The 27,281-nt window shown below is 42.0% G+C and overlaps 2 protein-coding genes across 6 annotated transcripts; both read right to left on the bottom strand.

The window, feature by feature from the left end:
* Positions 1-239: 239 nt before the first annotated feature.
* LOC129760137 (PHAF1 protein CG7083-like) lies at positions 240-2,012 on the bottom strand (the record flags this gene model as incomplete). The annotated part of the gene is made up of 3 exons (XM_055757720.1): positions 1,949-2,012; positions 916-998; positions 240-847 (listed from the first exon to the last, which is right to left on the bottom strand). Coding segments are annotated over exons 1-3 (755 nt in total), but the record flags the coding sequence as incomplete, so codon positions are not given.
* On the bottom strand, positions 796-27,281 carry LOC129760139 (uncharacterized). 5 transcript variants are annotated; one of them, XM_055757724.1, is made up of 6 exons: positions 19,751-26,389; positions 19,633-19,697; positions 19,496-19,569; positions 19,362-19,436; positions 18,769-19,304; positions 17,746-18,541 (listed from the first exon to the last, which is right to left on the bottom strand). In XM_055757724.1, the coding sequence occupies exon 1, from the start codon at positions 25,938-25,940 to the stop codon at positions 19,932-19,934; it is 6,009 nt and encodes a 2,002-aa protein (XP_055613699.1). In that variant the 5' UTR covers positions 25,941-26,389; the 3' UTR covers positions 17,746-18,541; positions 18,769-19,304; positions 19,362-19,436; positions 19,496-19,569; positions 19,633-19,697; positions 19,751-19,931. The 5 variants fall into 5 exon arrangements, with proteins under 5 accessions (XP_055613701.1, XP_055613699.1, XP_055613698.1 ...); XM_055757726.1 differs by lacking the exon at positions 17,746-18,541 and adding exons at positions 796-847; positions 916-998 and having other exon boundaries at positions 19,496-26,389; XM_055757723.1 differs by adding an exon at positions 27,063-27,281 and having other exon boundaries at positions 19,496-26,050.

Genomic DNA, 27,281 nt, shown 5'->3' with positions numbered 1-27,281 from the left:
GTGTGTAATATGATTTTTTTGGCACGTTGAGTTCGTGCATCGAAAAGAACATCTACTCCAAGGGTGAAATAGTTGAAAAAGAAATCGCTCCGTTTAGTTTGTACACGTCGATGTGCGCTGGGGGAATGAATCTTCATTTTGTCCTCACTCTTGAAGAACACCCTGTACAAAATTATTTTTGGTACAGTAAATAAAAAGATTTTCAATATTAAGAAGGCCTATTCAGCATTATCATTTACCTGGAAGGAGCCCCCAAATTGCTGACCACGTCTTGGCAGCTGTCTCCGAAGATGACTTCACGCGTTAAGCATTGCTTCCTGGGCTCCAAAGCGCGTGGTGATCCTTCCGTATACAGCTGTAGTCTCAAGCCACGGGTACCAGCACAGTTTCGCAGGACCGTTGCAGATTCCAAGTACAGTTGCTGATTGTAGCAGGACAACGGAAGTGGCGGAGGCCGGCTCTCGGTCACGCTGCCCCCGCAGTAAATTGCCATTTTGGAAACTATCGGAGAAGCTCCACTGGGGAAATGAAGCGATCCTAAGCCGTGGGCATATCCCGGTTGCAGTTTACTGTCAACGGGAAAGTAAAAGCTCAAGCCGCGGAAATGCAGAGCAAATAACTGCTTGGAAGCATCGTAGACTCCGGGATGAGTGGCTCCGAACGAGTGCTCAATTTCTTCGATGGAAGGCACCACTTCGGGCGAGTTAAACGGTAGTCCGTAGTATTTCAGTTTAACTAGCTTCATGTTGAACACCTCGATCGCCTTGAGGCGTTGCTGCACAGGATCGAAAATAAGGCGAATGCCATCCTGAGGCAGATTAATAACAATATCCACGTTAAGTGGAGTCTAAAAAGAATATCAAGCGGATTGTTAGTTTGATAAGCTTCCTTTTTTGGTATTTTTTGTGCAATTACCGTATCGGAGTACAGAACCTGCACCCCTTTAATGACCCCAACCTGTGATTGGATTATGGCGACTGCTTGGGAAAAATGCATACCTAGAGTTAAAAACAGAAATACTTCAGTGAAGGTAAAAGATTTGCAATGTTTTTTTTTTTATTTAATGATCAAAGTTTTTTATAGGGCGTCTTCTTATATTTTTTGTTCTTTGTAAACGTCTCCATTTTGAGGTGAAGTATTTTCAACCAGATCATTATGGCTTTGAATTAAGATTTGAACTTGAACGAAAAGTTTTTGAGCGGATTTTCCTACTGATATATTACCTAGGAACTTAAAAGACTTGAAAAAACTACTAAAAATTATAATACCTATCCATGCCACTCAGCGCCGAGCCAAATACATATATGCTAAAATATGGAACTAAAAAAATTTGTTGCGTTTTCTGTTGCATTATAAGAGTTAAGAGTTGGTCCCAATCTGACGTTTCATTACTAAAGAATCGCATCCACTACGCTTGGCTTTATTCTTATTTTACGAAGCATTGGATAAATCGATTTATTTATTTTTCGCCTTTTGTGACGATCGGAAAAGAAATACTGGGGTCTATTGAAACTTTTTTTTCTTATCGACATTCTGTTAAGACGATTGAAATTGTAAATGTAGCTTTATTTAGAGACGGAATGTTTATTTTAAAACTATATCAGGGCATAAATATTTTAGTAAGAAAAATAATTATTTTAAAATTTGATAATTAATTATAAATTGGCCTTCGGCAAACTTTCGAGCTGAAAGAACAAAAGCTCGATCAAGGCTGTTTTTGGGTGGCTCGAAATACTGAATCCGAAAAAAAAATACTCAGAATATTAACTAATTAACTTTACAAGAACAAAAATGGTGCAATATCAGCGAACGTTCCTTTGTATAAATCATTGATCATCTGTTTTCAGTTTTATTTGCGAAACTGGGCAATCCTACGCAGCAGTTTCATTACCACTCTGTGCCTGTGTGTCTATACCCATGAAGGACATTAATTGAACTATGTACTTACCGAGAATAAACTCCCAGTTATCACAGCCTAGAGACCGTTCCGGAACTACTTCTAGATCCAACATTATGTCCTGCAACTTGCTCTAGCTAGTTTCAGGTCTTTTATGAACAATTCTCGTAGATATTACAACTAAATTAACTTTTTCACTTATCTTGTTTGTTTTTACGCAGTTTTCTTTGTGAGGTCGAAATTGCGATTGAGGCGATGTCGATATGCGATGAATACGAGTGATTACGAGTGAACAAATCAAAAAGATGGTTCGGTATGTGTGTAAGAGTCAACTGTGGTAGTTCTGTTAATTAAAAGGGGCAAACCTAGGGTATAGTATATAGTCCTATATCTGCATAATTTTTTTTAAATATAATTTTGTCTACTATATCATCGATTTTATTTAAAACCAGAAAAAAAATTGTAACATAAGTTTTTTATTTAAAAAGTTGGTTGTCAACAGCCCCAAGGATCTCTACACCAACGTTTTATTTATTGAGAAAAGTAATTTGTCTTCATTGTTTTATAAACTGTAAAAATGGGGTTTTCGTGACACTAAAAAGATAACACGGGTGTTCAGGTTAATAGCCAGAATAGAAGTGACTGTATTATTCTTATTTCATACAAAGCTTCAGGTTTCTCTCAGAGAATGTCTCTTCATGATATTCATCTCTTTTCGATAGGGTTGTTCAATTTACCGAAAGCGCTTACACGCTAAATCTGGTTATATCTGATAGATTGAACGGAAGTTGAGGCTCGGAATATTAATAAAACGCGATAAAACTCGTAATTAATCGGAGTACAAAGTAAAGCACGCGGTACATTTTTATTGAAACTTCTTTGATGTATATGTATGTGTAAGGTAATAAAACGAATACAATGCAAAGGCATGGTTGCCAGATAAAATAAAGTGTGATCAGTCAATGAGGGGAGTTACACTCTCAACACTCCTCCTTAAGTCCCGCTCGTTGACAACTGCTTCAATCCCATCATTGTAGAGAACATGGTGATCTTCGTTGGACCCAACGCCTTAGTCAAGGCATCAGCTAACATCTTTTCAGAGCACAGGTACCTTAGTTGGATGATATTTCGGTCACAGAGATCTCGCACAAACATCTCCTTTGTTTCGATGTGCTTGGACCTTTTGCTTATTCTTTCTGATCGGGCAAATGCTATGCACGATTGGTTGTCCTCATGGATGATCGTCGATCCTGTCTGCGCAATACCAAAATCAACCAGGAGACGTCGGAGCCAAAGAGTTTCCTGTGCCGCCTCGCAAAGTGCTATATATTCTGACTCCATTGAAGACAAAGACACAACGTTTTGCTGTCTGCTCATCCAGGAAATAGCGGCACCGTTCAACATAAAAACGAAACCAGAAGTTGATTTTCTTGTCGCGTGGTCGCCGGCCCAATCAGCATCCACGTACCCTGCCAACTCCAGTGAACCACCATGATACTGAAGTTTCCAGTCCACTGTTCCTAAGAGATAACGAACCACTCTCTTTGCTGCTTGATAATCAGCTGTCGTTGGCTTACTAACTTTGCGACCTAAGATAGCGACAGCAGCCGCAATGTCAGGGCGTGCATTCACCGCGATATAGAGGAGAGCGCCAACCAAACTACGATAGGTTCCGTCTTCCTCCAACGATTCGCCAACAACGTCACCACGAGCGTATTCTTCATCCATTGGAGTTTTCGAAGATTTAGCTTCGCCCAAACCAAATCGTTTTGCCGTTTGACGAATGTAACTACTCAGACTCAGGCTGTAAGCACCATTAACACGTTCTACTTCTAGTCCAAGAAAGTATTTCAATACTCCAAGAGCAGTTATCTCAAAGTGTTTGTTTAACTCACTGTGCACTGTGTCTATTTCAAGCTCATCTTCACAGCCCACCACTATGTCGTCAACATAAAGAACCACGTAAACTGTTTTTCCATTTCGGACCATTGTGTACATACAAGGATCTGCTGAGCTGGGTTTAAATCCAATTTCCTTCAACACTACATCAAACTGCTGATTCCAGCATCTGGCTGATTGTTTGAGCCCATATATACTTTTATGAAGACGACATACTAAGTTTTCCTTTCCTGGTTCCGAAAAACCAGGGGGCTGCCTCATATACACTTCTTCACTTAGTTTACCGTTCAAATAGGCGGTCTTAACATCCATATGTTTTAACACTATCCCACGACTGCTAGCCACGGCAAGAAGAACACGTAGTGTCGCTTGTTTAGCGACCGGGGCATATACATCTTCGAAATCCACACCTTGCTTCTGCGCGTAACCCTGAGCTACTAGGCGTGCTTTATATTTCACTGTTTCACCGTTTGCATTTTTCTTCACTTTAAATATCCAACGGCTACCAATCGATCTTCGTTCCGCAGGTAGGGGGACGAGGCTCCATGTTTTCAGTTGTTCATGTGATTTCAGCTCTTCTTTCATTGCATTCAACCAAAAAACACTATTTTCACTCGACACTGCTTCTTTAAACGTGTCAGGCTCTATCTCCTCCTGAACTTGCACAGCGTTTGCTTCTTCGATGAGCCGTGCTGGTGGTCGTCCTTTGTTAACTCGCTTTGATCTTCGGTAAATTTCGTCGTTCGGGAACCCCTCGAAATCAGATTCGGCTGTCCCGTAATCCATCGAGACTTCTGCTTCACATTCTTCTGGTATATTAGGATCTTCAACCAATGGTATTTCTTCGATTTCTTCAACCGGTGAACGGTCAACACTAACACTGTTATCACTCTTTTTCTCTTCAGGTAGAACTTTCCGGATCATTTCAGCGCCGCCTACAGCCTCCAAAAACTTGGCATCTCGACTTATGGTCACTATCTTCGATTCGGTGTTGAGAAAGCGATATGCTTTTCTACCTTCTGCATACCCTACGAAAATAAGACGCACACCTTTTTCGTCGAGCTTCCTTCTCCGTTCTTTCGGTACATGCACATATGCAGGAGATCCAAACACCTTCAAATGGCCGTAGCAAGGTTTCTTACCAAACCATAACTCGAATGGTGTGCGACCGGTTGCAGAAGCGGGCAACCGATTGAGAAGGTAATTCGCCGTGTTTACTGCCTCGCCCCAGTAACATTTCTCCAAACCAGATTCGATTAACAGGCAGCGAGCCATTTCGATAAGCGAGCGGTTCTTCCTTTCCGCTTGTCCGTTCTGTTGCGGGCTGTACGGAGCTGTCTGTTGGAGTACGACACCAAATTTCTTCAACATATTCTTAAACGACTCTCCGGAATACTCTCCGCCACCGTCGGCTCGTAAAACTTTCGGAGCCGAGCCAAATTGCGTTCTTACAAGCCGAATGAATTCCTCAATCTTTTCAGATGTTTGTGATTTGCGGCTCAACAAATAGACTGTGCAATATCGAGAGTAATCGTCGATCAATGTTAGCACATAACGATTGCCGCTTGGAGTGGGTGTTTCCATTTGACCGCACAAATCAGAATGGATAATATCTAGAGGAGCGACAGTATCAGTTTCTGATCTTTTAGGAAACGGGAGTCTTGAAAGCTTACCTTCACAACAGGTCGTGCACACCGATCGGATACCGCAGTCAGAAATCTTCAGTTCCGTTCCTAACTCGCCACGTTCTATTGCACGGATGTCCTCCATGTTACGGTGGCCGAGGCGGCGATGCCATATATGTTGACAATTTTCATGATGGTTTACAGTGACCAGCAAGGAACTTTCAGAATGGCTTTTCACGAAATACAAGTTTCTTCTTCGTTCACACACAACTATCACTTTTCTATCCTTCCAAATTTCACAGCAGGATCTATCGAACGACACTTCGTAGCCTTCATCCACAATTTTGCTGATCGATAGCAAATTGTTCTTCAAAGCAGGTACAAATAAAACATTTTTTACAGTGAGTTTCACTAGTTTACCATCACGGTTCACGGCATTCATTTTGGCTGTTCCGATTCCTTGCGCAGTTACTCCTTTTCCATCAGCTAACCATACATGTTCACTATGCGTTTTCACGTCAACTAACTTCGAGACATCACCGGTCATATGAGATGTGCATCCGGAATCCAAATACCAGGCATCATCTTCTTCAGCGAACATGCCGAAACAAGCTTCTTCATCACTGAAAGTTTCTACTTTGTTCACTTTTTGCTTGAACTCGCTCTGTTTTCTGGTTCTTCTCGGTTGGTGCTCGCGTCGGTATTCCACACCTTGGCGCCGTTCCTGGTCTGCCTTGAGATCGGGACAATCTCGACGGTAATGCCCCTCTCTGTCGCAATAGTGACATTTGAATCTCGGTCTCACTTTTGTTACCATCGCTTTCTGCTGTGTGCTTCCGGTGGCTTCCTCGCAACGGCGCCGCCATTCATCGAGGAGACGCCCTTTTACGAAGTCAAGCGTTAATTCATCCTCGGGGCGTGATTCGAGCGACATAACCAGCATATTGTAAGATTCTGGAAGACTGGACAAAACTATTGCGACAAGCCAGTGGTCTGACATAACTTCTCCCAAGGCGAGCAAACGATTTGTCAACAACGCAATTTCCGACAAATGCTCAGCGAGATTTCCACCATCTTCCATCCGGATCGACATCAATCTTCTTAGCACATACACTTTACCGCACAAGGATCGCCGTTCATGATAACTTTCTAGCGATCTCCACATAGCGCTGGCGGATGCCTTTCCCATAACATGGCAGAGCTGTGTGTCCTCCAGCGACAAACCAATAACAGATTGCGCGACACCATCCCTTTGCAGCCATTCCTTGTTGGGATTTTCCGGAACATCACCTTTCACTATATCAGAAAGTCCTTTTTCACCAAGGACAAGGCCAACTTTATACTTCCAAAGTGCCCAATTGTGATCACTCAACTTTTCGATGGCAACTTTTTCAGCCATTTTGTTTCTACGCGAGTAGGCACTTGTGTCGTAATCAATCCAGGGGAAAATTCACCCGAAATCCGCGATTTATATTCCAATTCCGATTCTACCGTAACTGGGCCACATAACCTGATAGATTGAACGGAAGTTGAGGCTCGGAATATTAATAAAACGCGATAAAACTCGTAATTAATCGGAGTACAAAGTAAAGCACGCGGTACATTTTTATTGAAACTTCTTTGATGTATATGTATGTGTAAGGTAATAAAACGAATACAATGCAAAGGCATGGTTGCCAGATAAAATAAAGTGTGATCAGTCAATGAGGGGAGTTACACTCTCAACAATATCAACTTCTCCATCCATTAAGCAAAAACAATATGTTAAACAAAACTTATCCAACAATATCGAAAGCATGTCTTCGAACATGCATTAGCAAAGGAATAACTTTAAAAAAAACACTTCTTGGAAAAGATAAAAATTGAAACTAATCCATCTTAGTAATATTCAAAATCCGATTTTCGACGCTTCTTCAAAATCCTGGCTGATCTTCTGACTACCGGTATTAATGAGTCAATGCCTTCCGTGTTGTCCATTTGCTCAGCGTTGTTGTATATGAACGACTCTGCCGGAAAACCATAAAAATCAGAACTGGTATCAGAAGCAAACTGGTCCATTTCATCATTCTCCTCCCTTCTTCTTTTTGAGTTATGCGATCCATGTTCAGGTGACAATGTGTTGATTTCTTCGTTGATGACAAAATTTACTGTTGCTCTTCGTTGAATCTTGGGGGCCAATTTCAATTGCCGCCTATGCGCCAAAATAATTCTTCCGTTGAATATGACCTGTGAAATAGTATTTGAAACCTTTTTTAAAAATTTTACAGGAATCCATTTCTGAAACTCTGTTTTGTTATTGTTTTTATAATAAAGGACGTTTCCTTTAGTAAGATTATCAAAAGGATCTGGATCTGGTTCGACCTTGTTTTCTTTAGGCGGAAGGCTTGGTAAAAGATTATCATTGTCTGATTCTTTTAAATGTGCTTTAAAGTTACATTTGGGGTTTAATAAATCAATTAATCCTTTCGGTCTATACCCCAGTAAACGTTCTGCCGGAAATTCTCCTTCATTGCCAACGCAGGTGTTTCTATAATTGAACAAAAAGTAAGCAATTTGCTCATCGGTATCTAGTTTTCTAATCCGGTGATCCAAAAGAAACTTCTTCAAAACATCTTTAATAAGACGCACCATTCTCTCCGCTTGCCCGTTGCTTTCTGGGTGATAGGGAGGACTTTTCATCACCAGGACTCCTTGCTGTTGGAAAAATCTTACAAATTCATGCGAGTTAAATGGTGGCCCACCATCGGTTACCAAGACATCTGGAAGACCGAATCTGGCAAATATATTCATGAATATTTTCAAAACTTTTTTACAATCTGTTCCTGTTTTCATATATTCTAGCTCAATCCACTTACTGTAGCTGTCAACAATTATCAAATACACTTTTTTATCCAAATGAAAAAAATCAGCATGAATTCTGCTGAAGGGCTTTGTTGTTGGAATCCATTGGGAATAGTTAGCAGGTTTACTTACGACATTTGATTCAGTGCATAAATGACATGATTTAACAAATTCTTCAACATCTCTGTTCATACCGAACCAATAAACTGTCCTACGAGCTAATTGCTTGAGCTTGCTTATTCCCAAATGATTGGAATGAAGCATTTTAAGCACTGGTTGCCTTAAACAGGATGGAATTATCACCCTATCCTGAAATAACAAACATCCTTCAACTTGTTCTAACTCCTGATGAGCAGAATACACATTTTTAAATTGTTTTTCCAACCGTTTTGGCCAACCTTTTTCCAAGTATTCTAATATTTTGGAAGTAAAACTATCCCTTTTAGTTTCCCGAGCAATTTGTTTGTAGTCCAAAGGAAATTCTTCAGTAAAATTTAAATTCTTTACAAAAACTTTGTCCAATTCTTTAGGGACCTCTTGATCTTCTGGGAATCTGGAGCAAAAATCAGCATTTCCCATTTTAGCTGATGGTCTATAGTATATTTCATAATCGTAAATAGCAAGTTCCAATAAGTATCTCTGTAGCCTTGTTACCGAAATTGCATTCTTACCCTGCTTACCCAATATACCTATCAAAGGTTTATGGTCAGTGAATATAGTGAACTTTTGACCATACAAATATTTATGATATTTTTTAACTGTACTAACTATGGCTAAAGCCTCTAAGTGCAGAATTGGATATTTCTTTTGAGCTGCGTTTAAAGTAAATGATGTGAAACTTATTGGTTTTTCCTCACCTTCAACTACATGAGATATTACACCTCCAAGACCATATGTACAGGCATCCGTAACAACAACAATTGGTTTAGCAGGATCAAAATATTCCAATAAACTCGGCTTTAACAATAATTGTTTACAAAATTGGAAAACTGTTTCACAATCACCATCCCATTTATATGGAGTATCTTTTTTTATTAAAGTATATAATCGGTGTAATTTTGAAGATAAGTTTGGTATAAATTTAGAATAAAATGTTAGAAGACCTAGAAAAGCTTTCAGTTCAGAGACATTGCTAGGAGATTTTGCTTCCCGAATAGTTTTAACCTTTTCAGGACAAGGTAGTAATCCTTTATCTGTTAGAATATGTCCAAGATATGGTAATTGTTTTACAAAAACATCTATTGCACGGATGTCCTCCATGTTACGGTGGCCGAGGCGGCGATGCCATATATGTTGACAATTTTCATGATGGTTTACAGTGACCAGCAAGGAACTTTCAGAATGGCTTTTCACGAAATACAAGTTTCTTCTTCGTTCACACACAACTATCACTTTTCTATCCTTCCAAATTTCACAGCAGGATCTATCGAACGACACTTCGTAGCCTTCATCCACAATTTTGCTGATCGATAGCAAATTGTTCTTCAAAGCAGGTACAAATAAAACATTTTTTACAGTGAGTTTCACTAGTTTACCATCACGGTTCACGGCATTCATTTTGGCTGTTCCGATTCCTTGCGCAGTTACTCCTTTTCCATCAGCTAACCATACATGTTCACTATGCGTTTTCACGTCAACTAACTTCGAGACATCACCGGTCATATGAGATGTGCATCCGGAATCCAAATACCAGGCATCATCTTCTTCAGCGAACATGCCGAAACAAGCTTCTTCATCACTGAAAGTTTCTACTTTGTTCACTTTTTGCTTGAACTCGCTCTGTTTTCTGGTTCTTCTCGGTTGGTGCTCGCGTCGGTATTCCACACCTTGGCGCCGTTCCTGGTCTGCCTTGAGATCGGGACAATCTCGACGGTAATGCCCCTCTCTGTCGCAATAGTGACATTTGAATCTCGGTCTCACTTTTGTTACCATCGCTTTCTGCTGTGTGCTTCCGGTGGCTTCCTCGCAACGGCGCCGCCATTCATCGAGGAGACGCCCTTTTACGAAGTCAAGCGTTAATTCATCCTCGGGGCGTGATTCGAGCGACATAACCAGCATATTGTAAGATTCTGGAAGACTGGACAAAACTATTGCGACAAGCCAGTGGTCTGACATAACTTCTCCCAAGGCGAGCAAACGATTTGTCAACAACGCAATTTCCGACAAATGCTCAGCGAGATTTCCACCATCTTCCATCCGGATCGACATCAATCTTCTTAGCACATACACTTTACCGCACAAGGATCGCCGTTCATGATAACTTTCTAGCGATCTCCACATAGCGCTGGCGGATGCCTTTCCCATAACATGGCAGAGCTGTGTGTCCTCCAGCGACAAACCAATAACAGATTGCGCGACACCATCCCTTTGCAGCCATTCCTTGTTGGGATTTTCCGGAACATCACCTTTCACTATATCAGAAAGTCCTTTTTCACCAAGGACAAGGCCAACTTTATACTTCCAAAGTGCCCAATTGTGATCACTCAACTTTTCGATGGCAACTTTTTCAGCCATTTTGTTTCTACGCGAGTAGGCACTTGTGTCGTAATCAATCCAGGGGAAAATTCACCCGAAATCCGCGATTTATATTCCAATTCCGATTCTACCGTAACTGGGCCACATAACCTGATAGATTGAACGGAAGTTGAGGCTCGGAATATTAATAAAACGCGATAAAACTCGTAATTAATCGGAGTACAAAGTAAAGCACGCGGTACATTTTTATTGAAACTTCTTTGATGTATATGTATGTGTAAGGTAATAAAACGAATACAATGCAAAGGCATGGTTGCCAGATAAAATAAAGTGTGATCAGTCAATGAGGGGAGTTACACTCTCAACAATATCAACTTCTCCATCCATTAAGCAAAAACAATATGTTAAACAAAACTTATCCAACAATATCGAAAGCATGTCTTCGAACATGCATTAGCAAAGGAATAACTTTAAAAAAAACACTTCTTGGAAAAGATAAAAATTGAAACTAATCCATCTTAGTAATATTCAAAATCCGATTTTCGACGCTTCTTCAAAATCCTGGCTGATCTTCTGACTACCGGTATTAATGAGTCAATGCCTTCCGTGTTGTCCATTTGCTCAGCGTTGTTGTATATGAACGACTCTGCCGGAAAACCATAAAAATCAGAACTGGTATCAGAAGCAAACTGGTCCATTTCATCATTCTCCTCCCTTCTTCTTTTTGAGTTATGCGATCCATGTTCAGGTGACAATGTGTTGATTTCTTCGTTGATGACAAAATTTACTGTTGCTCTTCGTTGAATCTTGGGGGCCAATTTCAATTGCCGCCTATGCGCCAAAATAATTCTTCCGTTGAATATGACCTGTGAAATAGTATTTGAAACCTTTTTTAAAAATTTTACAGGAATCCATTTCTGAAACTCTGTTTTGTTATTGTTTTTATAATAAAGGACGTTTCCTTTAGTAAGATTATCAAAAGGATCTGGATCTGGTTCGACCTTGTTTTCTTTAGGCGGAAGGCTTGGTAAAAGATTATCATTGTCTGATTCTTTTAAATGTGCTTTAAAGTTACATTTGGGGTTTAATAAATCAATTAATCCTTTCGGTCTATACCCCAGTAAACGTTCTGCCGGAAATTCTCCTTCATTGCCAACGCAGGTGTTTCTATAATTGAACAAAAAGTAAGCAATTTGCTCATCGGTATCTAGTTTTCTAATCCGGTGATCCAAAAGAAACTTCTTCAAAACATCTTTAATAAGACGCACCATTCTCTCCGCTTGCCCGTTGCTTTCTGGGTGATAGGGAGGACTTTTCATCACCAGGACTCCTTGCTGTTGGAAAAATCTTACAAATTCATGCGAGTTAAATGGTGGCCCACCATCGGTTACCAAGACATCTGGAAGACCGAATCTGGCAAATATATTCATGAATATTTTCAAAACTTTTTTACAATCTGTTCCTGTTTTCATATATTCTAGCTCAATCCACTTACTGTAGCTGTCAACAATTATCAAATACACTTTTTTATCCAAATGAAAAAAATCAGCATGAATTCTGCTGAAGGGCTTTGTTGTTGGAATCCATTGGGAATAGTTAGCAGGTTTACTTACGACATTTGATTCAGTGCATAAATGACATGATTTAACAAATTCTTCAACATCTCTGTTCATACCGAACCAATAAACTGTCCTACGAGCTAATTGCTTGAGCTTGCTTATTCCCAAATGATTGGAATGAAGCATTTTAAGCACTGGTTGCCTTAAACAGGATGGAATTATCACCCTATCCTGAAATAACAAACATCCTTCAACTTGTTCTAACTCCTGATGAGCAGAATACACATTTTTAAATTGTTTTTCCAACCGTTTTGGCCAACCTTTTTCCAAGTATTCTAATATTTTGGAAGTAAAACTATCCCTTTTAGTTTCCCGAGCAATTTGTTTGTAGTCCAAAGGAAATTCTTCAGTAAAATTTAAATTCTTTACAAAAACTTTGTCCAATTCTTTAGGGACCTCTTGATCTTCTGGGAATCTGGAGCAAAAATCAGCATTTCCCATTTTAGCTGATGGTCTATAGTATATTTCATAATCGTAAATAGCAAGTTCCAATAAGTATCTCTGTAGCCTTGTTACCGAAATTGCATTCTTACCCTGCTTACCCAATATACCTATCAAAGGTTTATGGTCAGTGAATATAGTGAACTTTTGACCATACAAATATTTATGATATTTTTTAACTGTACTAACTATGGCTAAAGCCTCTAAGTGCAGAATTGGATATTTCTTTTGAGCTGCGTTTAAAGTAAATGATGTGAAACTTATTGGTTTTTCCTCACCTTCAACTACATGAGATATTACACCTCCAAGACCATATGTACAGGCATCCGTAACAACAACAATTGGTTTAGCAGGATCAAAATATTCCAATAAACTCGGCTTTAACAATAATTGTTTACAAAATTGGAAAACTGTTTCACAATCACCATCCCATTTATATGGAGTATCTTTTTTTATTAAAGTATATAATCGGTGTAATTTTGAAGATAAGTTTGGTATAAATTTAGAATAAAATGTTAGAAGACCTAGAAAAGCTTTCAGTTCAGAGACATTGCTAGGAGATTTTGCTTCCCGAATAGTTTTAACCTTTTCAGGACAAGGTAGTAATCCTTTATCTGTTAGAATATGTCCAAGATATGGTAATTGTTTTACAAAAAACTTGCATTTCTTTTTACTAACTTTTATATTTGCCTTAGAAAGTCTCTCTAAGACCAAAAAAAGTTTGCTTTTGCAGTCTTCTAAGTTTTTACCCGAAATTAATAGGTCATCCAAATAACAACATACAAAATCCAATCCTAGCAAGATTTGATCCATCACCTTTTGAAAAATCGAAGCTGAAGATGCTGCTCCTTGAGGCAATCTGTTGTATGAGTACAGTCCCTTTATAGTATTTATAATCATAAACTTTCTTGATTTTTGAGAAAGCTCCAATTGAGTATATGCTCCTGCCAAATCCAGTGAACAAAATATTTTTGATCCGGCAAGTTTTGCAAAAATGTCCTGAGCTAGGGGTAACGGGTAAGTATTCGGTACAATAACTTTGTTTATAGACACTTTACAATCTATCACTAGCCTTATTTCCTGGTCTTTCTTTATAACAACCACAACTGGTGAAGCCCATTCACTAACCTCAACCGGAGTAATTATATTATCTTTTTCTAGTTCCTGTAGATGATCCAAAACTTTGTTACGCAATCGTAAGGGAACTTCATACGCTTTTTTGAAAATAGGAGTCGTATCTTTCAAAACCAAATCGCCTTTAAAACCCACGATAGGCTTGGACATGTCCTTATCGAATACCCTAGGAAACTTACTTATTATTTCCTGCACAATTTTCTCCTCTTTTATCGAATTGACGTTCAACCTCGGTGCAGATGATTTGGCAAAAAGGTTTCTCCAGCCGTCGCAGAACACATCCAGCCATGTTCGACCCATCAAAGGCACAAAATCATTACAGCATCTTAACACCACCAGGTCAACGTGTTGATTAATCCCGTTCAGCTCCACGTAAACATTCAGCTTCCCCAAAACATTAAGTTTCTTCCCATCAATAACTACTAGACGCATATGGCAGGGTGTTAACTCATGATTCTTAAAAATTTTATAGAAAATATTTTCCGAAATTACACTCTCGGCCGAACCACAGTCTATTTCCATTGTTAAAAGATGTTTATCAACCAATATAACAAAATAAATTATGGCTTTCTCGCCCTTAAACAAAGTACGCAAAACTGAGGTGGCAACTAAGTGTTGCGGAAACTCAAAGACCCATTTTAAAATGTCCCCCTATAACAGTAAAACAATCAGAGACTTACATGCGATTTGTTCCGGTCATTTGACGGCCTCTCCGGGCTCTTTTCCGCCGCTGTCATGCACCCCTCGACGTCTATCACGTGCACATGCTGGTTCCCGCGTAGCTCCTGTACAGAGTCCCGAGGGAAGACAGATTTCTGTCTGGATTCCGTTGCGCGTATTTGTCCCCGAATGCTTCCAGGCTCTTGACGGCTGACGGACAATCGTGCCTTTTGGGGTGTGCATGCTTCTTGGCAAAGGTTCCTCCCTGAGTTGAAAAGGTGGACCCAAACGCGACCACGAAAAATCTCCACCTGATCCGTCGGCGAAGCCATTTCGCTTTACTCACGGATCCTTCCGGGAACCAAAATCCGGGGAACACCAATTCTCTCGATGACGATGTTTCCGCGAACAAGAATGTCCACACACTGTACTTCTGCTTTCTGCACTTGAAGCAGCAGCAGAGAATCAACCATCTAACCTCAAAGCGGCAATGGGATTTTCTTTTTCAGCACTTTCTCGATCCGATTTCACCCCACATGGGCGACTTTTGTAGGTCGATTTCCAGGATCAATCGGACTCGTTCCGGGATAAAAACACGTTCCAGAGGAAATCGAAAACTTTCTTCGACGGGAGCGATGCACTTAGACCGTGAGAAACTATCTTTTGCGACCAAATTTTGGCAATTTTATTTTCACGTCGCCACGTACGACCGAATAGCAGCAGATATGACACGCGTCTCCCCCCCAATTTTTGCTGACTCATGTACTTTTTCTCTCGTATTTTGCCGTCGACGTCGCCGTCGCCGTCCCATGTGTTGATTTTTTATATGTCATTCAGGGGTGGTTTCAATGAATGCACGCTCTGTGCCTGTTTAGAGGGAATGGGTTTAAAAATAAAAGTTTGCGTATTCGCTCTATACCGTAAGATAAATACAAACGTAACACAACATTGCTGCTTTGGTAGAAATTTTCATGGATTGTGACAGCAATCCATGAAAATTTCATGACCACGCCACAAGGAGTTCGATGGATGGACGATCGACTACATTCCGATGAGATCTCGGAAGCGTATCACCTTTCATACAGGTGACTTAAACTGAATACATAAACAAACGACATAATAATAATAAAAATAAAACTTAACGCCAACGAATTTTGGCAAAGGTACATAACTTAAACTAATAACTGAACTCAACGCCAACGAATCTTGGCAAATGGTGTCGATTAATCCCAGCAGACCTGGTAAAATACCCATCGAATCCTTGGCCATACAACAACATAACTTTCATTAAAGCAGCAAAACATTCATTTAAAATCAACTAGTCATTGCAAAAGATAATGACTAAGATCTCACAAGAAAAGGACTGAACTAAATAAATTTCAAAGTTGTGAATTTACTGGTTTGATTTAATCGCAACAAAAGTCTTAGGAAAAGAGGGATTTAGTCCTCTTAATTACCAAGAGCCCAGAATGGAGGTTATACCGCGCCTCCAGATCGCGTTCCTTTTGATTTCCTTGGCAACCCCCTTAACAACTGTGCCTGATACCTAAGAGAAGATTCGCCAATGTATTTGTATGTCAACTCTGAATGAAACACTTTTGCCGTCGTCCAAATTCAGGGAAGCTAGTGCCTTTATGTTAAGTTTCTTCATCTTCAAGGTGCAATTATAGTTTTATTTCAATGGACTTCCGTTAATAACCAGTAAGGTGTGAAATAATTTAAAATATTTCAAAGTTTTGAAACGGTAAACAGAACGAGAGCGATAATAAAATTCTTCAACATACCCAGCATAATCATAATACAAAAATAATGATTGTGAATGCTGCTAATAATTCTAACGAACATTCACAGAGTAGAACAGGTTCGTTTAGTTGGGCGCCATTTATAACAAAATAAATTATGGCTTTCTCGCCCTTAAACAAAGTACGCAAAACTGAGGTGGCAACTAAGTGTTGCGGAAACTCAAAGACCCATTTTAAAATGTCCCCCTATAACAGTAAAACAATCAGAGACTTACATGCGATTTGTTCCGGTCATTTGACGGCCTCTCCGGGCTCTTTTCCGCCGCTGTCATGCACCCCTCGACGTCTATCACGTGCACATGCTGGTTCCCGCGTAGCTCCTGTACAGAGTCCCGAGGGAAGACAGATTTCTGTCTGGATTCCGTTGCGCGTATTTGTCCCCGAATGCTTCCAGGCTCTTGACGGCTGACGGACAATCGTGCCTTTTGGGGTGTGCATGCATGTGCATGCTTCTTGGCAAAGGTTCCTCCCTGAGTTGAAAAGGTGGACCCAAACGCGACCACGAAAAATCTCCACCTGATCCGTCGGCGAAGCCATTTCGCTTTACTCACGGATCCTTCCGGGAACCAAAATCCGGGGAACACCAATTCTCTCGATGACGATGTTTCCGCGAACAAGAATGTCCACACACTGTACTTCTGCTTTCTGCACTTGAAGCAGCAGCAGAGAATCAACCATCTAACCTCAAAGCGGCAATGGGATTTTCTTTTTCAGCACTTTCTCGATCCGATTTCACCCCACATGGGCGACTTTTGTAGGTCGATTTCCAGGATCAATCGGACTCGTTCCGGGATAAAAACACGTTCCAGAGGAAATCGAAAACTTTCTTCGACGGGAGCGATGCACTTAGACCGTGAGAAACTATCTTTTGCGACCAAATTTTGGCAATTTTATTTTCACGTCGCCACGTACGACCGAATAGCAGCAGATATGACACGCGTCTCCCCCCCAATTTTTGCTGACTCATGTACTTTTTCTCTCGTATTTTGCCGTCGACGTCGCCGTCGCCGTCCCATGTGTTGATTTTTTATATGTCATTCAGGGGTGGTTTCAATGAATGCACGCTCTGTGCCTGTTTAGAGGGAATGGGTTTAAAAATAAAAGTTTGCGTATTCGCTCTATACCGTAAGATAAATACAAACGTAACACCAAAGCTTCGATGTAGCAAGGTCTATTAATCTTATTAATCGAAGATATCATAAGACAAGACGCCTCATCACTATCCGAACTTGAACTCAGATCAATTTTGAGACGTTTGAATAATCCTGAAGTTGACGGTTGCGGATCAGATGAATCAATATACTTAACAGCTGATGAGTTTGAATGTTGATTTTCATATGATTGATACAATCTTGGGCTACGACGGTTAAGACGATAGCAATATTCACGGGTATGTCCTTTTTTATTACAAAAGGAACATTCAAAAACAGGTTTATTTCTGTGGTATCTATTCCTGGTATCAAAACGAACAACCCGATCTCTGCTATTACTCCTGCTACGACTTCTAAAATTTCTTCTCATTTGAAATTTATCCTCTCGTCGGCCGAAAGTCTCGTCGGCGAAAAGTGTAGTTGCGCGTTTGAACTACACTCAATCTGTTTTCATCATTATTCAACTTACGCATCTTTTCAATTGTTTGTTCATTACTAATTAACATCTTTTCGGCTTTACTTGAAGTTAAATTCTCCTCGCTAAACATTCTACTTTGCAGTTGCTTATCATAAGCTCCAATTACTAGCATGTCACGAATAAAACGATCTTTCATCGCACCGAAATTGCAATCTTCGGCCGCTTGCTTGATTGAAAGAATAAAATCGATCGCTTTTTCGTCTGATCTTTGCCGTCTTGTCCAAAATTCACTGCTAACTAATAACTCAGAGTCTGTTTTATCATAATACTTTTGTAATTCATCAATAATTTCTTTATACGTCAAAGCTTTAATATCTCTTCCCGGAAAAAGAGACTTCACTCTAGAATAAACTTCTGTTCCGCAGACTGCGAGAAAAGAAGTTTTATACTTCGCCTCTGCGTAATTATTATGAATGAACAACCATTCGAGTTGTTCCACATATTGGCTAAACGAAATAGATCCGGGAATAAAAGGTTCGGTTGTCGTTGAGAGTGCCATAACGCTAGACAAAATATTGCCTTTCGTTAAGAGAAATAAATAAATTCAATAAAAAAAATAAAATTATAAATAAATAAATTAACAAAAAATTAAAAATATTGAAGAACAAAAAAAACACAAAAAAGAACGAACACAAAAAATAAAAGAAAAAAAATAAAATTAAATTAAAATGATGTTTAATATATACCAATAAATATCGCAAAAAAAGTCAATTGTAATAAAATATAAATTCAATAAAAAATCATACCTGACGAAAAAGTTGACTAGCCTCCACGGACAAAAGCAAAATTAAACCGCTCAACACCAAACAATTTTCAGCAGCTCAACCTGAATCCTTTTCGTCTCAGTCAGCAAACACCGCCCAGTACCGGTGCCTTCACCCTATAGCGTTATCCGAATTTCACCACTAACACTCAATGTGGGTCAGATGTGGGGAATAAGCACTCAGATGAGTCGGGTCGTGAGTGTTTCGCACTTAGAGCTTCCAAATTTAGTTATATGATCCAGGCGCTCCAGCCATAAAAAAAAAACTTCTCCGCAGAACTGCTGGATAAAATCCTCTCCGGTTATAGCTAGCCAAAGCAAAATGGCGGTTCCAGCTCACTTCAACAAAGCACTTGATGAGCTTACCAAAAAAAAAGCAAATGGCGTTTCTACAATCGAAACCTCGTGTTTCCACAATGGACACCTCGTTTTTCGCCTATTTTATCAACTTCTATATCGTTAATGTCTTTGTGGGAAATAAAAACTGTTCCGTAGTACGTTGTATGCGAACGAACTCGACTGTAAATACATTTATTATTAAATGGTGATAATGTAAACAATCTTTTATGAACTTACAAATAAGTTTCGCCGTTTACCCTAAGCTCTAGCTCTGGCAACCCTAAACCGTCGGATATCACCGGCTATTTGAAGCTAATGGACGAAAATCATATTTATCTTCGGGTAAATAAAAAGTACACTTGCGTACTTACGCTTTTTCTTTCCTACCGCTCTAATTGAGCTCAACCCGGTACACCTAACCGGAACAACCGAACGGTCACTCAAACTATCAAAGGAAATACAATATTTTAGTGGCAAATTGCGCAGTAAGGAATTTCTATCACCTAACCTCTTCCGACTCACAAACCCGCGAGCACTCAAATCACGCGCAACTAGCCAAATAGATTCCACCTACTATAACAAAATACATTAAAGAATGATCGGAACAACTAGTAATCAATACATACGGTTTTCTCTAAAAACTATTCACTAAAAACTAACTAACTGCCAGGTCAAGACAAAACGTGTCGCAGTTTCGATCAATTTTCTAACAATGACAATTCCTTTTCGGCGCCAACGCGTTGACGTTTGTCCGATCCCGTACCAAGGTTGCCAGTTCTACTAACACCCCAACCCGTAACGTCGTAGTCAATCGACTTTACTCTCCTCCTGCACGTCCAACAGAGCAACCTTTACCGCTGGTCTTTGAAAAGTAGATCCGTCGCAAGTCTCCACGTCGACCTTGTGAACTTGTCCGTCTCGTCCTGGATAAGTCCTCACCACCTTACCTCGGAGCCATCCGTTGCGCACGGACTCGTCTACGATGGCCACTAGATCGCCGACCTTCAGCGGCCGCGTTTCCGCGAACCATTTCGTCCTGCAGGCTATAGTAGGTAGGTAAGCTTGCACCCAGCGTTTCCAAAACTGGTTTGTTAAGTGTTGAATAACCTTCCAGTTTGGTCGAAGAGGTGTAACATCGTCGATTGGTACCCTTGGTGGTTTGCTGTCCTCGCCGGAACTTAGCCAAAGGAAATGATTTGGAGTCAGCACTTCTTCGTTGGGATCCTCCAGCGGCACGAACGTCAGCGGATGGGAGTTGACTATCAATTCTGCTTCCGAGAGCAATGTTCGCAGTCCTTCATCGTCTAGCCTTTGATGGTGCGAGAGAGTCTTGAACGCCTCCTTCACGGACCGGACTTTCCTCTCCCAAACCCCGCCCATATGGGGGGCAGAAGGGGGGTTGAAGTGCCATTGTGTATGGCTGTTGGTAAAGTAGCTCGCTAACTCCTTATTGATTGCATTAGTTTCTTCTTCCAACTCTCGGGCTGCCCCGCGGAAGTTCGTCCCATTGTCGCTGAATATCTCTTGAGGAGGACCATGCTTAGCGACAAACCGCCGAATTGCCATCCTGCAGGATTCTGCCGATAAAGAATGCACCACTTCTAGGTGCAACGCCCTCACCGAGAGGCAGGTGAAAAGCGCGACCCACCTTTTTTCGTCGCTACGTCCTCGTTTGACCAGCAGTGGTCCGAAGTAGTCCAGCCCTGTGAAGGTGAACGGTCGTACATAGGGTTTAACCCTGGGCTGGGGGAGTGGGGCCATTTTTGGAGCCTGTGGTCTAGCCAGATAAACACGACACCACATGCAGCTTTTAATCGCCTTCTTCACACTGGCTCTCATCCGGGGGATGTAGTAACGTTGCTTGAGCTCGTTCAGTACAGTCTCGGTATTGGCATGGCCGTACTTTTGGTGAAATCGCAGGATCAAAAGAGTGGTGACATGATGATCTCTTGGTATTATCACAGGATTTCGAAAGTCGAACGAATAATAAGCCGCTTGAGGGTCGATTCTGCTCGCCATCCGGAGAACACCGGACTCATCGATCACCGGTGATAGCTTCGCTAGGACACTTCCCTTGCCGATACGCTTCCACTGCTTCGATGAAAGCTCAGAACTGCTTCTAAGCGCTTGAATTTCTTCCGCAAACACCTGTCGCTGCACAGCCCGCCAAATGGCTGCTTCCGCCGACACATAATCATCACGATTCAGATCACCACAGGATTCACTAGATTCCACCGGTTCCCGTTTGAAGCGCTTGAAGCGGTGCACGAAATGATACATATAAGCAACTCGGTTGAGTAGCCCATCCCACCGCGAGAAACTTTCCATGTTGACTACAAAATCATCGTCAGACTGACGATGAACGTTTACCGACCGTAATTCGTCTTTGGGTGACTCCAAGCAGGGTTTTTGTTTCGGCCATTCTTCTGTTGGTCGGTACAAGAATTCGGGTCCTTTGTACCACAAACCATCTGGATCGAAGTTGGGACCATTACCCCATTTGGTTCCTTGGTCGGCTATGTTGTCACGGGAAGGAACCCACTGCCAGTCTTCCACCGAAGTATTCGTCAAAATTTCTGCTATTCTAAAACCGACAAATTGGCGATATTTTCGTGGATCCGCACGGAGCCAGGCCATAACAGTCGAAGAATCGGTCCACAGGAACTTTTCGGTAATTTGCAGTGAGTGACTTTCTTCTACAGACTTCAGCAACCGAGAACCAATCACTGCAGCGCCCAGCTCGTTTCGAGGTATGGATTGTGGTCTTAAAGGTGTAACTTTGGCCTTAGCTGCCACCAGAGCGCAGCGGGGAGTATCTCCGTCAACGATTCTAAAATAGGCCGCAGCACAGTAGGCCAGCTCACTGGCGTCCACGAACACATGCAGCTGAAGTGAATTGTAGCTGCCGGTAGTGTAGTTGGGGAAATAACAACGTGGCACTCTTACATTTTCCAACTTCGGTGTCAGTTTGATCCAGCGCTGCCACATATCAAAGTCGTCGTCGCAGATAGGATCATCCCACAGAATTCCCGAACGCCAGATGGACTGGATGAGAATTTTCCCGTGTATGGTGTAGCAGGCCACAATTCCGAGCGGGTCAAAAAGGCTCATGACCACCTGCAACACTTGCCGCTTTGTTGGTCGCGTTTCCCCAGACAGCAACGGGAGTAGATCTGTTCGGAAATCCGCCGAAAATACAAACACATCTTCACTCGGTACCCACATCATACCGAGGACTCTTTCGGTTTTTGTCGTCTTCTCGATGGCAAAGCTCTTCATCTCATCTCCAGTAGTCACCCCAACCCGTTTCAGGAGGTGTTCGGAATTCGACTGCCAACTAGGTATCTCAAAACCAGCCGATCGGTTGACCAAACTCACTTCCAAAGCCAGTTTCGTTGCCTCTTCAATGGTATCACAGCTCGCAAGAAAATCGTCAACATATGTGTTGTCAACGATTGCTTCAGCAGCTTCCGGATAACGATCTTTATGTTCCTGGGCGTTTTTATTCTTAGCAAACTGTGCTGAACACGGGGAGCATGTTGCCCCGAACGTTGCGACGTCCATTATGTACACGTCGAGCGCAGCTTCTGGATTTTCCCGATACAAAAATCGTTGTGCGTTCCTATCTTCCGGACGAATAATCAACTGGTGGAACATTTGCCTTATGTCCCCAGCGATGGCATACTGTTTCTGTCGGAATCGGCAGAGGACAGATAGAAGCGGCTTCACCAAATCCGGCCCTTTCAAAAGCTGGGAGTTCAGAGAGGTTCCTCCATACGTTGCCGCAGCATCCCAGACTACACGCACCTTCGTTGGCTTGCGTGGATGTCGCACTGCGCTGATTGGCAGGTACCAAATCTTTCTGTCGTCACTGTTGCGGAGCTCGTCTGACGTCGCTTTGTGAACGTACCCCTTCTGCAGATAATCGTCGATTTGCTTGTCAATATTAGTTTTCAGTTCGGGATCTTTCAGCAAGCGCCTTTCAAAACAACCGTGTCGACGTACTGCCATGCTAAAGTTGTTCGGAAAAACCGGCTCATCGCTTTTCCAAAGCAATCCAGTTTGGAACTTTCCGGATGGTGTACGAACTGTCGTCTCTTCGAGCAATCTTCTGGCCCGTCGATCTTCATCGGATTCGGGCAGATTCAATCCGGATATCGCCAGGTTTTCGAATTCAAAATACTGCTGGACCATTTCATGGAGCTCGCGGCTATTGGAGCACTCGCAGACGTGAACAAAAGCACTACCTATCGTCTCAGGTGCTCGTCTTCCACCGAATATTGCCCATCCGAGGCGAAATTTAGCAGCAACAGGTTCTCCTCCGGATCTTTCCCTCTTCTTCAAAGCTAAGTTGAGCTGGGCATTATCGACACCGATAAGAATTCGTGGCACGGCCGTCCGGTAGCTGCTGATGGGAAGTCCACTCAGATGGGGGAATTGGTTCGAGAGACTCTCATAATCCAGGCTCTGCTTCGGTAATTCCAAGCTCTCAACGGTTCTTACGTTCGCTAGCTGATGGATGCGATTGTTCGAAGCACCCGAGATACCTATCTCGACCTTACGAGAGTTACTTTCACTTCTCGTGACGTTACTAGTCCACTGCAAGCAAAGCGGAATTCTTTCGCCCACCAAGCCCAGTTCGTCGATAAGTTCGTCTTCGACCAGCGTCAGGTCGGATCCGTCATCCAGAAAAGCAAATGTGGACACCGACTTCCCGTTCGCGTGAAGAGTCACGGGAAGTATTTTGAAGAAAGTGGTGCCTTGCTGGTGTTGATGATGGGCAGTTACCGATACCGAAGATTCCGATCCTTGACTCTTGAGAGTCGAACAACTTCCTGGATGTAGCAGTTTATGGTGGGGCTCAGGGCATCCATTGATCCCGCAAGGCTGCTTGTTTCGGCAAGGCCACCTTCCATGCGGCGCCAGACAACGCTTACACATATCCGTTTCACTGATGAACCTCAGCTTCTCTTCGAGCGGCAACGTTTCGAACTGCTTACAAGTTCGGACTCTGTGCGTTGTACTTTTGCACATCAGGCACGGCTTTAGCACCGGAGTAACTTTCGAAGCCGGTGGTCCAGGCGCTGAGGACACGGAGGCGGAATGTGCGTTCAAATAAACTGGCTTCTCCTTTCTCACAACACCTTTTGTGGCTTTTTCATTCAGACCAACATCCGACGTCAATTTCACCTTGCATGCCGCTGTTCGATAAGCCGACACAAACGCACAGAAATCACCAAGCGATGGTTCCGGAAGAGCTGCTAACTTCATACCCCATTGTAGCTGCAAGTCGGGTGGAAGCTTAGCAACAAGCTCTGCCAGCAAGAGTGGATTGTCCAAATGGGTGTTCAGTTTCGCTGACTGCATGTACGTCACCATGTTGCGTACCTCTCTGCCGAACGTCACAAGCGTCTCCAATTTCGTCACAGACGGCTGAGCGGTTTTCCGGATCTTGGATAGCAGACAGTATACAATTTGGTCTGGCCTTCCACACTCGGCTCGTAGGATGTCGATAATTTCCGGGATTGCATCCGGCAGCGTTAGAATATTCTGAACCTTTTCGCGAGCGCTACCAACAAGACTTTTCTGTAGCCTAGCAAGGTTCTCGTCGGGTTGTATGCCACACATGGCCGTTGTCGATTCAAATGCACTCAAGAACATGGGCCACTCGAGTGGGTCCCCGGAAAACTTGGGGAGGTCTCTAGAGACAACTTGACGCGCCGCCAGTTGCTGTGGCGTAATCATGCGACCTGTAGCATGAGGAAATCCTTTACCCAAATCTGCTGACACTGTTGGTGGAACTGTAGGCGGGTGCTGCTCGGATGCTTGCCAAGCACACGGCTGTACATTCAAACCAAAGTTCGGATGCCTGACTGGGTTGTTGATAAAGACTCCTCCCTGAGGGTGCGCAAACTGATAATCAGCACCAGATGACGGCATGTCAGGAATATTCGGAAAATACATCGCCCCGTAGGGGTAATTCATCACTGGAAATCCAGGGAACTGTGACGAGTTCAGCGGTGGCAATATTAGCGGATTCACTGGTACAGGTGGAACTGGATTCTGAGCCACTGGCGGAAAACATGGATTCGAATCAAGATAATTGCTCCTTGGGCCCGGTACTATAGCTGGGGGAGGATTTCTCACTGGAATCTCTGCTTGTTTTGGCGCAGTGCTTGGTTGAATCTGTTGACCTGATTGAATAACAGCTTGTATTCTTTGCCGCTCCTCTTGCTGTTGGATGGCGGGATGTGGGTTCGCACTTGGAGCCACTGTCTCGGGTTTCTGCTGGACTGGGGTAGAAGTATGCACGAATCCGCATTGTTGTTCCACCCAACCGGCGATACTTCGATGACTTTTTCCTCCTACGCTACGATCACATCCTTCATTGAGCTCTTCCAAAGCTATTTCTGCTTCCAGCTGCTGCTTTCTAGCAAGAAACTCGCGATCCCGTTTCGCTTGTTGATCCTCCAAGTCCTTTTGCTCTTTCAGATGCCTTAGACGCAGATGAGAAATAGCATTGACTGAGACGACTGATCCGGCATTCGAATGAGACGAGGATTGAAGTCTTCCGAAATTTGGATCGTCCTGTCTCCCACTTATTGGACCGGTGGTATTATCATGACGTTCAGCGGCGCGAGCTGAAGCAAACGTTGTGTGTGCTTCGGGCGAGTTTATGTTGCCGGTTTGAGTCGAATTAACTGCGTTGTGACTAGCTACGCATCTGCAGCAGAGCCAGCTTCGATCGGCTATGGCAGCCGTAACACCGGCGCATCCATAATGTTGCCATTGCGAACACTCGTCACAAGCGACCATGCTCTGCGCTGAATCCGGGCGGTGACATGTCACGCAGCTGTACACTGCCGCTCATAGCAAGTCCGTCCCATTTGCATTTTCATCATTTTTGAGTTTATCCGTGGAATCACCTTAAAATTAGCGGTGGTTTAAGAAGAAAAAAAAAATTTTGAGTACTTTGTTCTGATGAACATTGAAAAAAACCTCAAGTAAATTTGTCCCATCGTGAAAATGATCGCAAGTCGGTCCCATCGAAAAAATCATCACAAGTCGGTCCCAAAGTCAATAATTATAGTGATATACGACCATGTAGTGTGCTTTGAAATATAACGTTGCTACTGTAACAATTGTGCAACCTGCAGTTCATATTGGATATGATACAGATCAACCCGGTTGTTACAGCAATTTGTCGCAGTGAAATATTTTTGCTATTTTTTCGAACATTCTACATAAAATTTTAATTGTATAAAATAATAACGCAAAAAGGTCTTTACTTACAGTTCTCTCCATACCCTACATTAAGCTTTCTAAGCTTATTTCTGAATGTATCCAGCCGGGAAAATTCGATCATTTTCACCCAAAAATAAGGCAATCTCCTGGGCAATGGATTTCTAAATGTTAAACTCAAAAACCGGGCCATAACCGGTCAAATCTGGTCAAAATCTAGGTATTTTCCTATAAAAGGCAAGAGAAAAGGTAAAAAATAAACACATAAAAACAGATTTTTTTTACCAAGACACATCGACGGCATGCTTTCAAATCTTATTTTACTATTCCAAAAATGTATGCGAAGCTATTTTATTTTATATTCGAAGTAATTTGTCCCAAAAATGATACATTTCATGAATTAAATAGAGGTCTTGGTTTGTATCTTGCAAAAATTGTGAAAAAAAATTCAGAAAAAACGGGTTTTTGTTTCCTCGATATCCGGGCAACCGGACCAGACCGGGTATTTCCCATTTATTCTTTAAAGATCCGGTAGCCTGGTTAAAATTGGGCAATCTGAAATGCTTACCGTAGGTTGTTCAAGAAATAGGTTTCGATAGACCGGGACAAGCTCTCTTCTAGCCTTGTTTTTTCATCAGCGTTAGCAGTTGGCTATGGAATGGGACTGACTTGCTATCATTTTTGCTAGATACCTACCATGAAAATAATCGCATATGCGTCCCAGAGCATAATTTTCATCACAAACAAACCAAATTTTGGTATTTTTGAACGAGCAATGATGCAAAAGTATTTGTTTGTCACGTAAGTAACAAATGCTGTTGATTGCCGCCATCAAAACCGCGGAAAATACGAAAATTCTCAAAACAAGTAACAAAATTCAATTGCTGTTTTCTCAACTCAACAAAAACGCAAATG

The sequence above is a fragment of the Uranotaenia lowii genome, unplaced genomic scaffold (assembly GCF_029784155.1).
Source record: "Uranotaenia lowii strain MFRU-FL unplaced genomic scaffold, ASM2978415v1 HiC_scaffold_468, whole genome shotgun sequence".
Lineage (NCBI taxonomy): Eukaryota > Metazoa > Arthropoda > Insecta > Diptera > Culicidae > Uranotaenia > Uranotaenia lowii.
Note: the sequence above shows the minus strand (reverse complement) of the source record. Positions and strands in the feature narration are given on the sequence as shown.